Here is a 16882-nt window from a genome sequence, read left to right on the forward strand (position 1 = left end):
TATAAAACTAAACTAAAACTAAGCATTTAGAAAATAACAAAAACTAATAAAAACTAGCAAACCTGCTCTAAAAACTAACTGAATTAGAGAAAAAAAAAGTCAAAACTAAATAAAATTAAACTATAATGAAAAATGTAAAACTATTATAACCTTGGTGCAGATCAAGTCTTTCTCCTTCCTTGGGTTTATGAAGTACATCTGTTCTTTCACCTGGGGGCTTGGTGACCACCATGGATGTAAGTGGAGTCACAAAGCTGTACTTAAGTGATAACTCCATGGCTTCTTTCTTCACCGTCTCTTTTTCAGGTCCAGATAATTGCAGCCTGTTTGGAAAAATATTACTTAAAATCAAAACATACAACATAGAACATCAGATTCTATTTCTGCAACTACATCCCACTATAACTTACACACTGAACTGTTACATTGAGAAACAGCCAAAGGTTTTATCAGTAATCTTGCCAATGAGGACCCAGTGCACTAAGAATATAGAGACTTTTAAAATCACACTCACTCTTTCTCCAGAAGTTGTTTGACTGTGAGGTAGGCCCAGACCCTCTGGATGCGGTTGTCGGATGTTGTCCCAGTTAATTCCACTGTGACGCTGATGCTTGTAAATGTCATTCTTGTATTTCTCTGTCATAACGTCATAAATAATGTTACTTAACACAGTGGCTTTCCTAAACCCTTTAGAACGTGAGAGCACATACAGTGAACATGTGTTCCTTACAGAGATGGCCAGAACTTGTGGAGTGAAGGTTTCAATGTTGTTGTCAGTGATCTGACCGGCTACCACAATCTCAGAGCCATTATAATACTGACTGAAGTTAGTCTGGGTTAGATTAGTCCCACCAATATAGATCATCGTCACATCAGTCAACAGTGGAGTGGCCACCTCTTCATAGAAACCCTGATGACATATGAACACTGATATGAGTCCTCTGTCCAGTCAGCGCTGGTTCATGAATAGAAATGTGATGAATTACAGAATGTACAAAGATTTTACAGCATTTAACCGCTTTGAAATACCTTCAATTGCAAATCAGCATCAGAGTCTTCATAAATCCGCCGTGCCACACCATCGTTCTGCAGTGACATGCTCTCAAGGAACTCAAAATTGACATCAAAACCAAATCCAAGACAGTAGAGGGGGAATTTACTTGCAATGGCCTTTTTTACATTTGATTGTATTCTTTCAAGATTTGTCTCTCCTGCAAAGGTACAAGACGTGTTTTAGAAAGGTATCTCGTGATTTTCAGTGGAGAAAAGTAGAAAAATGGCCTCCATTGCTTTCCCTTAGTTAGTTTTACACATGCAGATGTGTTTGTTAAATAATATATAATAAATACTAACCGGATGTTGGGTCTCCATCAGTGAGGAGTATAAGGATAGATGCTGAACCTTCTCTTGGATGTTCATTCAGCATTCGTACACCTTCCAGCACTGCTATATTAATGTCTGTGGCTGAAATAAGATAAAACAAAATGTTTTACTGAGGAGATTCTTAGGCCACATATTAATCGGCCAAAAATGTATATAAACATTTGCTGAAGGATCTCACATCCTCTGTCATAAATATTCCGTGCAAATTCCTTGGCACTCTCCACATTTAGATGGTCTGCTTGAACAAGTTCTCGTTTCCAATGAAAGATGTTACCATCAAAAGTGATGAGACCAAAAAAATCTTCTTCTGCCAGGTCATTCAGTATATGGATTAAAGCTATTCGGGTCTGGAAGAAAAATACAAAAACATTCACAAATCAGGAGTAGATCTTTTATTGAAGAAATAAAAATATATTTTTTCAAATTAGATAAAAATTACTTGAAGTTGAAATTTTATTAAGAGAAAAACTTATAATGTTCAGACACTTTACCTGACGTATTTTTCTACCGCTCATGGAACTACTTTGGTCAATAACAAAAACAACATTTTTTGGAATGCGGGTCAGACTAGATGGAGCAAAATGATGAACAAAATACCCAGCAGATGCCTTGAAGGGATTTCAAAGAACGGTTGGTTAGAAAACAGAAGAGACCAGAGGATATTGGCATATGATATGTGACAAAAAATGGTATATGTACCGTGATGTCTCCTAATGTGGTGTCCCTGTTGACATCATAAACAATCACCAGATCTCCATTCATACCCTGCTCTCCACAGCTGTCACATGTTTTCTGTTGATCTTCTGTTGGGTAGAAATAAACCCACCCCTAGAAAAAGGATAATTCATGTTTTAAAGAGTGTCGACCAACACCAAAAATAGCAATAACCTTATACAGTGTGGGTAAGCAAAATTTACAATCTTTTGAGGCAGGGATTGAAAGACAGTGTATGACCAATTAGTTTATTGAAAGTCATGAGAATTTATTTGCCACAAGAAAATTGACATAATAGAAAATTTTTTTATTCTATGTGTCCTCCTTCTTTCTCAATAACTGCCTTCACACGCTTCCTGAAACTTGCGCAAGTGTTCCTCAGATATTCAGGTGACAACTTCTCCCATTCTTCTTTAATAGTATCTTCCAGACTTTCTCGTAATAGTTTTGCTCATAGTCATTCTCTTCTTTACATTATAAACAGTCTTTATGGACACTCCAACTATTTTTGAAATCTCCTTTGGTGTGACGAGTGCATTCAGCAAATCACACACTCTTTGACGTTTGCTTTCCTGATTACTTATATGGGCAAAAGTTTCTGAAAAGGTATGGATAATAGTGTTAGGTATGATTATGACATCAATATATGTTTGGTTTCAAAACAATTGACGTAGTGCCTGCTGAGAAAAAAACACTAAATGTTCATTGTAAATTTTGCTTCCCCACCCTGTACAGTAAACTAAGGTCAGAAAATGGATGAAAAAAATGAAGTAAAAAAAAAAAAAAAAGCATTAAATGCCAATTCATTTCTACTGGACTGTGTTATTGGAGAACTAATGGGAGGTCACACAAACAGTAACAGAGCACATTAGAGGATTGTACATATTGCATATACTCTAAAACTTAAGTAAATAAAAAAAAGAGGTTAGTTGAATACTAGTCTAAAATCTGCATTACAGCTATTGACAATAAAAATAGTGGATGAAGCCTCTGTGTCATCACCCACTGGTTTGTGAACTGTTGTTGTGAAGGTCTTTTGGAAAAAAACAAACACTTAACTACCCAATTTGCACTGGAAACCCAGTTGTTCCCCATAAGAATAGTACTACCTGACACATGTATTCCAAAATAAACTAGAAGCACTCGGAGAGCGCAGACCTCCGCCAAGGCTGATCAGTGCCCCCCCCCCCCCCCCGTGGGCCCCCCCACGCCAAGGAGGTTATGTGTTTGCCAGGGTTTGTTTGTTTGTTTGTCTGTCTGTCTGTTTGTCTGTCCGTTAGTGTGCAACATAACTCAAAAAGTTATGGACAGATTTTGATGAAATTTTGTGGTCTGCGCCCCCCCTGTGGGCCCCCCCACCCCCGATCACCACCAAAATTTAATCATTTCTTCCTTATCCCATTTCCAACAAACCCTGAAAATTTCATCCAAATCTGTCCATAACTTTTTGAGTTATGTTGCACACTAACGGACAGACAAACAAACAAACAAACCCTGGCAAAAACATAACCTCCTTGGCGGAGGTAAAAATATGGCACCCTAACCCTTCCACAAATTATTTCTCAAAAACCGCAGTTGTATTTTTATTGTGTTTTATTCTATTATTATTTCTATTTTTATTTTATTTTTTTTATGATAAAGCTATTTTGTAATTTCCCCTCAGGCTGATTGAAATGCTGTCAGCTCACCAGCCAACATCAACCACTGTTAGTTTGTTGGCTATTGAGAATTAAATGACTGATAAAAATGGAAAGGTAACTGATTAAAAACAACCACAAACGCTATGATGTGACATCCTAATATAAACCTTAATGTAATTAACACAGATGAGTTATATAAATATTCACTCCCATATGCTCGTTGTGAAAAGACAAATTAGCTGTAAAGACCAAATCCACTTTTGTACCAGGTTGTAAATATGTTTATTTCAGCCTGAGGTTGGGTATTTTTACACAGGGGTTCACAGGAATAGAATCTCTTTTGAAGTCAACCTGATGTGGACATTCAAGAAATAGTATTTTGGCTCACTCTTCACCCACAGAGTTTGCTGACTGATTACAACACACTCTTACCTGTTTGTCTGCAAGTGTTTTGGTGATTGCGTTTCCCAGAGCTTTGGTGCTCAGTCCTCCTTTAACTTCCAAGAAATTAATGCCGGCTTCCTCATGGATGTACACATCAACCTGTGTTAGAAAATATGAAATAATATTAAACAAATTAAATATATACAATTAAATGATCTTGATCATTAACAACATTGTTTTCTTAAACCTCAGTCACTGAATTATTCCAACATGACCAACCTTGAAATCTTTAACAGGCTGCATGGGCCGAGCATGGATTTGGAGCTCATATTTACCGAGCTTACGTTTCAGCAGCTCCTCATACGTGAGTTCAAAGGTCACCTTTTTGTGAGCAGCCACATTCACAGAGGTCTTAAACTCCTCTAGGGTCCTCCCAACAGAACTACAACAGAAATCATTATTCCCATTCTGTGAACATTGAGATTTCTGTTTGAACTGCATGGGTTTTAACTCTATCTTTGTACCTGACAATCCCTGCACTTTGGCCTCGGGACACAGCCTCAGTGTACTGCTGCTGAGCCTGCTCCTTAGCTTTCACAACACCATCGTACACTTCCCCATCCATAAACCTAAAGAGAACAAGCTTTGGTTATACTGTATGTATGTGCTCCTGAACAGCTCATGTTTCCTCAGTGTTTGACGTCTAATGATGCTTAAACGTGAATGGACAACACCAACATTTCACACCCACATTCTGAATTTACTGATGAAGGCGTTCTTCGGAATACGAACATGGAACTCAATTTCCTTTGACTCGTCCATACGATTGGCCACACGGCTGGTGATGACAGTGGTGGTATAACGACTGCTCACTGTAGAGTTAATGTGGAAGCTGTAGATGTCCCAGTCGTTCTAAGTAAACACAGCAAACACATTTCACAATAAAGAAAAACAAGTTTATTTGATTATGTGTGCTGTTGATTGATTTTCCTTGCTCTGACCAAATATCAACTGATAGTAAAAAAAAAACCTAAAAAAAAAACCAAAAACTAAATTTTGTGGGAGGCAGAGGTGAAATTTAATTGGTCTGACAGCAGAAACACCCAGTTGATTTCCTTTTTTTTTCTTATCTTGTAGTTGAATTTGAAATGGAAATAACTTGACAAATATTCCCATGCACCTAATGTGTTAAAACGACAGCAGCTTGCACACACAGTAGTATGGCTATATCTTTATAGACAGTCCATTAACACCCATTCCCTATGTCCTTATACTAACCTCAACCCTAAAACCAAGTCTTAATTCTCAAAAATCAGTTTGCAGACTTTGGTTTTGTTCTCGCAGTGACAGCAGGTCCCTCTGGTACTCCAAAGTCTACATCATTCAGTCACTTCAAAATCCATGGGATATAAAAATAAATACACAAATACACTCACATTTACATGATCTATGTTATAAAAGCCAAGTGACCTCTTTGTGTGTGTGTGTGTGTGTGTGTATCAGCTTTTTAACTGAAAAACTAGACAGATCTAGCCTGTGCCTCCAGTCAGATAGATCTGACTTCAGTGGATCTGAATTGGGACACTACACACACTAACATGTTCCCTTTAGCAAGGTCCGACTCCCCCGGTCCTTGGTTACACCGGCCCAATGACATACCGTTCTGCAGACTCCGATCAGATGAACCGGAGTTTGGATCCACATACAGGACTGGGAGTGAGTCACAATAAACTGTCATGTTCAGTCGTGTGCAAAAGTCTATGGTCCACGTCCATGTCTACACAAAACTAAATGAGGGCCATTCTATTTCCTCCTAATCTGTGTGTGTTACACCAGTAAACTGGTCAAGTCATCAAGTAATGTGAATGTGATGAAGTCATACAGTAACATTACTGTAAAGCCCTTTCAAATAAATATTTAACATCACTATGAATGCATTCTTTTTGGTTACTTGAAATTTCAATACATAACAAAATGAGGGCATTTGTAGTTCTTCCTAATCTATGTGTTAGACCACTAAGCTTATCCAAACTTTGCATAACTTCGGACCAACTTCTACAAAAACTTTGCTTCCCATTTTATACTGTTTCTAGAACCCATGGATTCCCACTGGTCAATGCACTAGTTTTATGTAACTGCCTGACCCCAACCCTTACCTTAACCTTACTCAGTGGTTCTCAAACTTTTTACAGTGGAGTACCCCCTGAAATATACCTTTTTTAAGCTAAGTACCCCAATTCTCGCTTCAGCAATTTTGATTGAAAAAAATTAGGCAAAATTTGTTCCTGTCCCAAAGGTGTCTGTTTATATTTTCAAAACTTTGTAAACAAAAAAACATATATTTAATTGTATTTATTAAAAAACAAACAAACAAAAAAACAAACACACACACATTTTTTAAAGTAAATTTTGTACGCAAAACATTGACTGAAAACTGCCTTCTTTCATTGATAAGAAAAATAAATAAACTGGTCATCAATTAATAAATGAACCTTTCATCAACCAAAAATAATTACTTAGTCACTCAAATAACATCATTTTTAATTATATAAAGTAGAAATGTTCTTAAAATGTTACCAAAGCTTAAAAAGGATGACTGAAAATAAAACTGTTAAATTAATATATTTATTGTGTTTTATATTTCAGCATTAATTCTCATTATTTTGTTTTCAGTACATGATGACTTATTTAATGTATTTTAACTAAAAAAAATTCGAGTATCCCCTGGACTTCTTCCAAGTACCCCTGGGGGTATGAGTACCCCACTGTGGGAACCTGACCTAACTGTACCGTAAGCCGAAACACACTCAAACACAAGCCTCTAATACGTTACCAGTGTAAGTGTCCTTTGCAATGGGATAACAATTGTTTCCTCACCTTGTTTGGTAGTGTGGTGACCACAGCCAGCAGCACCCCTAGGAGGGCGATGCTCACAGCAGCTCTCTCCATGACGACACCCTCCAATATGAGTCCAGGCAGCTGAAACTGTCTTTTAACCTCTGACAGACAGGGACAGCACATGTGTACACAGGGCAAACTCTTACTTCAAAAACACCTCCCCAAACATTTTCTACTGCTGGGAATCAAACGCACAGCAAAGGAAAATCAATATGATACGATTAACGGGAATTAGTGCCTTAAAATTGTTTGCCTCTGCTAACCACTCAAGCAGCACTTTACATCCATATCTGTCAAGACTCATACAGTATGGCTGAAACCCAATTCACCCCTTGGCCCTCCCCCTTACCCCTAACCCTGCGTTTTGTGCGTACATGTGAAGGGGTAGTGTGGTCCTGATTCTCTATTAGACAAAGGGAAAGGGCTAAGGCAGAGGGCTGTATAGGAATTGTAACAGAGATATTTCAGGACCACGCTACAAATGGAGGGGTAGGAGAAGTTTCCCATAATTCTGTTTGAACTGTTGGCAAGATGGAGGTAAACACAGCCAAAAAGTGCAGCAGTGTGATGAAAGAAACACACAAATGTACGTATTTTCTTTGTATACAACTTAATCTTTTGATCGACCATTAAATGCCATTTCAGTGTGTTATAGACTGCATTTCTGTGGTTTATAGTTGATAGCTGTAAAAAGATGACCAAAGCCCATGCAACAGAGACGGTTACAGCTACTGACGGCATGGGGAATACTTTTGGAAAACAAAGTTATTGCATCTGTTAATAGCAGCACCAATGACTGCTGATAACAGGTAACAGGTCACGAAGGGTTGTCCCATTTCACAGGGGAATGTTTCAACCCCTACTCCTTGCAGCTCCGTTTCCAGGGGTAGAGCCAAGTCCAAGGGCCAAAGGTAGGGGTAAGGGGAGGGATAAGGGGTGAATTGGGATTGGGCCCAGATGCAGGGACTGAATTTAATATAAGGTATTCTAGTCGTTTTTTCCACTACATTAATATGTATGATTACCATGAGAAGTATACTGTCTTCATTTGTAGACTTTTAACCTTATATCGGGCAAGTGACTACTTTTGGTCATTTCAGCAAACATCACAAGGCAGTGATAGCAGCAGTTACAGTGAGTCAACAATCGCAGGTCCAATGTGGTCTACAGGGTCTGTAAGGTCCACCTCTGCATGAACAGTGAATGTAATTGCTTTGTTAGGTACCATGAAGTAATGGTACTAATGTAAGGAATGATGTTCAAAGGGATAATGTGGATGTGGACAGGTGTCTGTATTAGCATTTATGTTGTTATTATGTTCTGAAAGTGATGTTCTAATGTTCTAAAATACATGTTCCTTTCACCTTACATGTGTTTTTTCTTGTATTTTTATATATACTTCTTGTATTTATTAATTTATTTATTGCCACATATGGATAAGGAACCAAATATGGTAACTGTATTGACCTTCATTTTTTTCACGACAATAAAACTTTTGAAAATTTTCACAAAAGTAACAGTCTTGTTATGGCCTCAAATAACACACTAAGGTTTAAGTTTTGACTTTCAGAGTATTTCTATGAGTGCCCTATGAAGTGTTAAAACAAGTTGTTTTGACCACATATGATGAAGTGTTAATTTAAGTATAAAGAAATATTACTTCTGAAATGATGCTACTGCATTCGCTGAAACCACGACAAGTTAATGTATGCTGGAGTTATCTGAATAAATTGGATATTTTACATATAACTGGCTGGATGGGCCAGGTCATCTTGTGTAATACAATAAGCAAAGGCCATAACAAACCTATGCATTGTGCAGGGGGGTGGGGGGGTCTCATATCTTCATGTCATGTAATTAAAGGACACATGTGTCTGCATATGAGGCCCAGGTATGTGCTGATTTTACAGTTGTAAGAGTCATTGTATTTATGAAAGTAGAGAGGTAAAAGAGAAAGATGTTTACTGTCCCTTATTTACAATAGTCAGTTAGTGAAACTTAGCTACATTAGCTAATATGAGCTGTAATTTGTACTATATCAGGCATTATGGTCTGTCAGACAGTCTGCTGATTAGACACACATAGCGTAGAGTGGTGTGTTTGTACCACAGACCACATGTAGTAGTGAACAGAGGAAACTTGATGTTATCCATTGATTCAGAGATAATGTTGTGATGCAAGGAGTTTGGCATTTTTAAGCAGGAAGTGACCACATTTGGATGAAGGGAATGAAGTGGTAGGAGCACAATAGGTTATGATAGGAGAGGTAATAGGTGAGCTAAAACTAACTGCCAGCATACTGACTCTGTAAAACTGTAAACTTAATCGAGCATTTTGTGACAGTTTTTAGACAGGTTTCTGAGTGGAATCTGTTACCTAGAACTTCAGTAGAGCTGTCAAAATGTTGAAGTCCCAATCAAAGCACAACATGGTGGATAATGAGGCCTTTTATTCCACCAGAAACCCTTGGGGGGGGAAAATACAGTTTTGTGGAGCCCATCCTAGTGGCAGTCAGTGGTATTACAACAATAAGATACTTCAACATTGACCCCACTTTGGACCGGACGTTCTTACCGCATGGCTTATATATTACACAGAGTTAAAGTTGCTGTTAGCAAGAAGAAATGTCCATGTCAACATTCATTTAGTAGCTGAATTCTTTGGTGATATACTCAGTTTTTTCAGTAAATTTCTCTTTCAGTCTTTGCTCTTCTCCACACTCTGGTCCTACCATAGCTGCTTGGTTCAACATGGTGAAGACCATCTCAGTGCTTTGGTCCACAAACCAGTGGTATTGTTTCCTATTAAACATGGCAGTGGCTTAATCATAAAACAACGCGTTGAAGAGGAAGAGCTGTTTATTTCACCGTGGTGAGGCTTTACCAACATCTGTAAAATAACATGAAACAGGACCTCGGCTTCGTACTGAATCCCAAATTTTAACAACCATCAGGTACCTTGAATCCCTTTGAAAAGCACATGTACTTAAAGAAAATCATCTTGGGCAAAATAATGCAAGTTCTTCTTCCAATGTCTTTCTGAGATGGTAATCCGAATCATTCTATTCCATTCCATTCTCAGCTCAAACAGACCCCACAACCACCGCACTGCCTGCACTGTTTTTACACCACTGTCAGATGTATTAAAGGGTGTATCAGCCTGTGCACTTCCATCTAAACCTTAGTCCACCACACAAACCACATCCACTGCACAAGCAACCAAAAAACAACTTAAAAACCAATATCCAAACAACCATACCAAGTTCAAATAAGGAGTCATTTTTGCTTCAACATTTTTATTTTTTGACTGAGTTATTGAAGCAAGTGCAGTGCTTCAGGGAGAAAATGGTTTATCACACTATATGTGTCAATTGTGGATACAAGATACTTATTTCCAGGCTACAGATTGATCAAAAAGAAGGAAATATTTCATCAAATTGGGCCGTATATTTATTCAAATGAAGGAACAAACTGTAACTTGTGGCAGCAAATTAATCTAAATTTAGTCTCTATTTTTTTCTCTAAAGCTCTGTATTCATTAAAGGACTGATATTTTGCTTTTTAAAATGGAATTATGCATTTTAAAATGTTTCCCTGTGGTCTACATAAACTGTAAATATTGTGCTTGGGTCTGAATTCTTCATTAATTAAAGTCCACAGGCCCACCTTCAACCCTATGTCTGATGCTGTATTCCAGAGTCCTGGGAGATGGGAAGTTTCTGACGTTCAACTCAGTAAAATGCATTGGAACGCCTGCCCAAGCCGGAGGTCCTAGATGCAAAGTGGGGCCAGTTCGAATTACTCTGACCTCACCACAAACTACCGCGTGATGTCAACACAATAATGGTGGCACACAGTGTGCAAGTTCACAATGAAAAAAATCTTCACAATGTATAATTAGTTCATCCGCCATTTTGCTTCTTCCGTCTCATTTGCATATATGATTACACTGGACTGTCGACAGTCAAAATGCCTCTTCAGTAACAAAGCAAATAGGAGCTTAGATCTGCAATCTCCATGTTTGTTGTTTATGTTCAACATGGATCTCCTGGAATACTTTGAGGTAGAATGTAGTTAACTCCAAGTGAGATATATTCTACCTCCCAGGACTCTGGAATGCAGCATGAGTAATGACACCGGAAAGGTTGTTTTGAGCGCTGGCCCTTTAAATGCAAATGAGCCACTTCACCCTCCAGGTTGTTGGCTGTGCTGCTCTGTCCCGTTCATCCACTTGTGTTCATTAATACAGCCAACAACTGAACATTTAAGTAATTGACTCGAGGTTTGGACATAGTTTCAGTTTGGACTACAACCGCTGCTGCTGAAAAACAACTATGGCGTACTTAGAGAAATGTTCGTCAGAAGTCTTGACCTTACATGTCATGTCATGATGTAACTAATTATACATGCACAACAAATTAAGAAGGAATTAAAACAGGTTGTAGAAATCCACTCGATTTTTGCCAAAATGAATCTAAACATAGCTTTGCAGCACCTGGAAGGTTCAAATTCAAACTTTTTGAACTATTAGGGTCCAAATACACAAATAATAAATGTACCAAAGACTAGTAAAAGTGGGTTTAGCAAAATATGACCCCTTTAACTTGATACAAGACAACCAAAAATTTGGGTTACTATTTATTTGGTACATGTTAGCAACAGGTGGTTATTCCAAACCATGAGGACTCAAAGTTTGCCTTAGTTCCTGTTAGAATTGTATCTTTTAAGCACAACTACAGGTCTGAGACAGTGAAATGGTCCAGTGGTCTCTGCAGGACTGACTCAGCAGACGTGAGCCAACAGTTCAGTGATGGGGGCCATGCCATACTGTAATCAGCAGCATGGGATCTGCAAAACAAAAAACAGAGAAATTAAAACCATATACTTCAATAGAAAATAGCTCATCATACAGCTTTTTTGTATTAGAATAAAATAAGAATCGGATGTTAATGTACTATTGTCTTACTGTAATATATGGATGTAAATGCAATAACACTGTCCAAACTGTACCTGATAACATTAATCTCCTGGTCATTGATCATTACTTTTGTTACAGACTGTTGCACTTCCTCACGAGCTTCTGGCTTTAAAACTGGAATCACAGACACATAGTAAATCAATGCCATGTCCTTTAATTTAATTATACAATTCATAATTATACTCCTATTATTATATATTCACAAACCTAAAATTCCCTCCGTGTTGTTGTCCGATGGCGCCTGTCTTAAAACCGGCCAGAGGAATTGTTTTCCAGCTGTTTCATGAAGTAAGATGACCAGACGAGTCTCTCCAACAGTAATATCTGTCTCCTTGTCCCGTTTGATCACAGTCACTCTAAAAATACACAACAGGTCTTAACTGTTTGACCTTTGCTGATATTAGCATCATTCATGAAATTCCACTGGTCAGTTATAATAGTTATCTATCGACAAAGTAAATGCTTTAAATATGAATGTGTTCAGGGCTTTTTTTGAATTTGTTTCTCTACTGTTGTTACACTGGCAAGGTACATGAATAAAGAGCTCCTATGACATTTAATCCATGTAAACCTATTCTGTCATGTAGAGGTGCACTTTGTTTATTTTACATCACCTTCCAGCAGCGGTGTTATCCTGTCCTGTGTAGTGTGTGGATATCTGTCCCTCTCTAACAGTGAATCCACTGGTGTCGACCTCAATAGTCAGGTTAGTTTGGAAGTGGATGACGATCCTTTGAAAGCCTCCATTTGGTGCTGAATCAAGCTCACCATTCACAGAAAGCTCTAGTACCCAGAAGAATAAAAATAACTTAGCACATGGACCATGGAAAAATGGAATATTTAATGACATTTTTGTGAAGAAGGTCATGAATCTGATTGAAACAAAAAAGTAAACTGTAAAAGTTGTTATTAATGGGGATGGGACAAAGAAAAGCATTACTGACCCTTGTTGGGATGGTGGAGTAGTTTAAGACGGATACTGTTTGAGACGTCAAAGCATAGTGGAAGGGACAGATTATCAGCTTTAATCAAAAACCTATGAACAGAGGAAACTACAGAGGAAAACAATAAGAGAATGAGACAATAAGAGACACATGAATTAATAAGACAGATTTGTTGTAAACCAATACTTTAAATTGCATCAATGTAAAACTCTACCAGGAGGTGTTGTTGCAGTAGGTGAATATAGTTTCACAGTGGAAGGGTCGTGGAACACATCAAGATACGGATCTGACCCTGAAAACCAAATTGCTTAAAGTTAATAACACACACACACACACACACACACACACACACACACACACACACACACACATATATATATATATATATATATATATATATATATATATATATATATATATACACATATATATATATAAAGGGTGGGGAAGCAAAATTTACAATGAACATTTAGTTGTTTTTTCTCAGCAGGCACTACGTCAATTGTTTTGAAACCAAACATATATTGATGTCATAATCATACCTAACACTATTATCCATACCTTTTCAGAAACTTTTGCCCATATGAGTAATCAGGAAAGCAAACGTCAAAGAGTGTGTGATTTGCTGAATGCACTCGTCACACCAAAGGAGATTTCAAAAATAGTTGGAGTGTCCATAAAGACTGTTTATAATGTAAAGAAGAGAATGACTATGAGCAAAACTATTACGAGAAAGTCTGGAAGATACTATTAAAGAAGAATGGGAGAAGTTGTCACCCAAATATTTGAGGAACACTTGCGCAAGTTTCAGGAAGCGTGTGAAGGCAGTTATTGAGAAAGAAGGAGGACACATAGAATAAAAACATTTTCTATTATGTCAATTTTCTTGTGGCAAATAAATTCTCATGACTTTCAATAAACTAATTGGTCATACACTGTCTTTCAATCCCTGCCTCAAAATATTGTAAATTTTGCTTCCCCACCCTGTACATATATATATATATATATATATATATATATATATATATATACACACACACAACATATTTTGAAGGCAGGGTCTCACTATCCTTCAGCTATTTCTTTTTTTTTTTTTTTTTTTTTTTTTACTTCATTTACATTTTAGATGCATACAACACATCTTTCATATCAACCGATCAGGGTTTCAGCATTTTTAAATTTTAGCATAACTACAATAATAGAAGGATGATTCAAAACTAGCACAAAAAGTTTACATGCAGAAAAGTGAAATTGTGGCTGCTTGTACTGAAGTAGCCAGAGCATTTTTTTTGCAACTGCAAAATAAATGTAGAGTTAATTGAGCTCAGCTTTCCCTTCATCAGAAGAGTAGTGAATGCTGCACTGCCAGTACACACCTCTGCAACTGTCAGCTTCACTTTACAAAATAAACACAGAAGTGTCTCAGATCTTCATCAGGAGCTCAGGTAAACTAAATAATTCTTGTCACCTCTCCTGCCTGGCTTTCATCAAGGTTATCCAGATGACATGCCAAATGTGGACAAAGTGTATAATTGTGTCGGACAAAGTGGGACATGCTGAGAGATCATAAATAGTGGCATAATGCAGGATAAAAAATCTAATAATGCAGGAGCTCAGCTACTACCACCACCACCACCACCACATAAAATCCAATTTCATGATACAGAACCATTTATCTTAGAGTAAACATTTTCCCCTTTGCTCAACATTGTCGAAACATTGACTTTTTTTAGCATCTTTCCAAAGCTTAACATGTCAGTGTGTAGCAGAAATCTGTTCAGTAGAGCTGTAACACCGTGAATAAAGTTCTGTTCTGGGTTAATGATTTTCCCCGAGTGTCAAAACCATGCTCCTTCAGGGCCCAGATTCACTGCATGGTCTGACTGCGATTTATATGTTGCACCTTGATTTAACAAAACCAGCAAAACAACATTAATGAAAAAAATTATGCAACAGTTTTCTGTGGCCTTTTTAAAACATTACCATAGCATTAGCTGTTTCAATTGGCCTTTGTGAGCTGTCAACTGAAAAAGGCTCATGGAATCTGTTCATTTTTGTTGTTAAGTCAACATGTTTGTTTTTAGGACAGGATAACTATTCAGGATACAGGTAGATAGGTATTTAACATGTGAATGACTTACAAAGTAGCAGATATGTGTTTGAATGTGACTTTGCTAACGTAGTTCTAATGGTCTTTTGTTATATTGTCATCCAATTGTTCTTTCCTGATAATTCCAGATAAAATTCTTTAAAAGCTGTCCAACTCACAAACTGTGAACATCCTCTTTAAACTAATTTAATGTTACAATAAACTGATTGTTATATCCCACCAGGGGATTAATGAATAAAACATGAATGAACCAACATTGATAACTATTAATTACTGTCCCAGTTTCTGCTGTATACAGCTTCATCAAAGGAGGCCTCACATGAATCCAAATGTGTAATCTTGGTCTTGGACATGTTGCCCCTTCAGGTAATATTAACACAGCCTTATTGTGCACATACAGACGATATAGGTGAGCATGTCGTACCAGATGGCCTTTTGAGGAGTTGAATAAGGTCAGGGTCAGGGTGACTTGTGCGGGGAAACACAGAACCATGGTTTAACATAACAGGGATCTCTAAAAAAACAGAGAAAATTTTAGCCAAAATGTATCAGTTAAAAATATTGTTACTGTAGTCATAGTAAAACTGCATAGATACTTACCTGCACGCTGGGTGGTTCCATAATGACCATAACGAGGCCTCGTTGTTTGGCGTACTCGGGCTAAATATTGTGTACATGGAAAAATCAAAATTGAAACTGAAAATTCAAGTTTTGATCTTGAATTTTGAAAAATACAACAATGTATTCAAATTAAAACTAAGTGTATGAAAAGTTTTTTTCAGGTTGAATATAATTTTGATTCACTTCAGTAATTGTTTTGAATAAATTACTTATTTTTCATTTTTTACTTTCAAACACATTTTGATATTTGAGGTTTTATTTTTTTTGTCAGTTGCATGTTTTATCTTGTCACATTCAGATTTTATTATTTTCAGTTTCAAATTACTTACAGTAACTTACAGCAAGTTACAGTAACTGTGAGAAACTGTTACCTCGAGATAACGAATTAATTTGTTACCTCGTGATATCAAAGTTCATTTTCTCATGATAACAAAATACATTAATTCATTATCTTGACATAACAACGTTCATTTTCTTGTAGTTACTGTAACTTGCTGTAAGTTGTTGTTGAATGTCTGTTCTGCTCTGTACAGCACATGTAAGCAGCAGCTCATGAAGGCTGTGATAGGGAGGATGTGGTACCTGCTCACATCTAAGTTCTGTATGTAGTTCTCTATTACGAAATAACAAAATCAATTAATTTGTTATCACGAGAAAATGATCTTTGTTATCTTGAGAAAACAAATGAATAAATTTATTATCACGAGATAATGAGCATAAAATAATATGTAAATCCATGTCCGTTCTTGGCTTCCATACCTACTACCTTCACCGCTGGTTTAAAGGCATCGGTCATACTATCAGTGGAAAAGACACTTGTTGTCAGGGACATGCCTGACTTTGGAGTCATAGAAAACTGTGCATGTCTGAAGGATAGATGGGTGAAATTTACGTATAAAAAATACATGTCTGAAAAGACATACTGTGTATTTTTATTTTAGTTTAAATTAATATTTTAAAATACTGCTCCATGTACTTTGGTGTATCCTAGTGATGACATGTGGTTATAGTGCAGCTGAAAACTGACTTAGATACTGTACCCCACCAAAAAATAATTTCACCAGCCACCACTGGTTTCAACCATATACTGTATACAGTTTTCACATTTTTCTAGCTTCTCAAAAATGGATATAAAGTACAAAAAAAAAAAAAAAATCTCTTTAATTTTAGGGGTGCTGGGATTCAATTCAGTTAAATTTAAATTGAAACTA

General features: G+C 37.1%; 1 protein-coding gene across 1 annotated transcript in view; it reads right to left on the bottom strand.

The window, feature by feature from the left end:
• LOC115419922 (inter-alpha-trypsin inhibitor heavy chain H3-like) overlaps nucleotides 1–16882 on the bottom strand; it is a 35188-nt gene that overhangs the window by 10316 nt on the left and 7990 nt on the right. The window contains exons 14-17 of the mRNA XM_030134996.1: nucleotides 13155–13232; nucleotides 12941–13048; nucleotides 12611–12779; nucleotides 12204–12352 (exon numbers count right to left, since the gene is read on the bottom strand). Coding sequence (XP_029990856.1) covers nucleotides 12204–12352; nucleotides 12611–12779; nucleotides 12941–13048; nucleotides 13155–13232 — 504 coding nt within the window. The remainder of the gene's footprint in view (nucleotides 1–12203; nucleotides 12353–12610; nucleotides 12780–12940; nucleotides 13049–13154; nucleotides 13233–16882) is intronic.

Source organism: Sphaeramia orbicularis, chromosome 5 (assembly GCF_902148855.1).
Source record: "Sphaeramia orbicularis chromosome 5, fSphaOr1.1, whole genome shotgun sequence".
NCBI lineage: Eukaryota > Metazoa > Chordata > Actinopteri > Kurtiformes > Apogonidae > Sphaeramia > Sphaeramia orbicularis.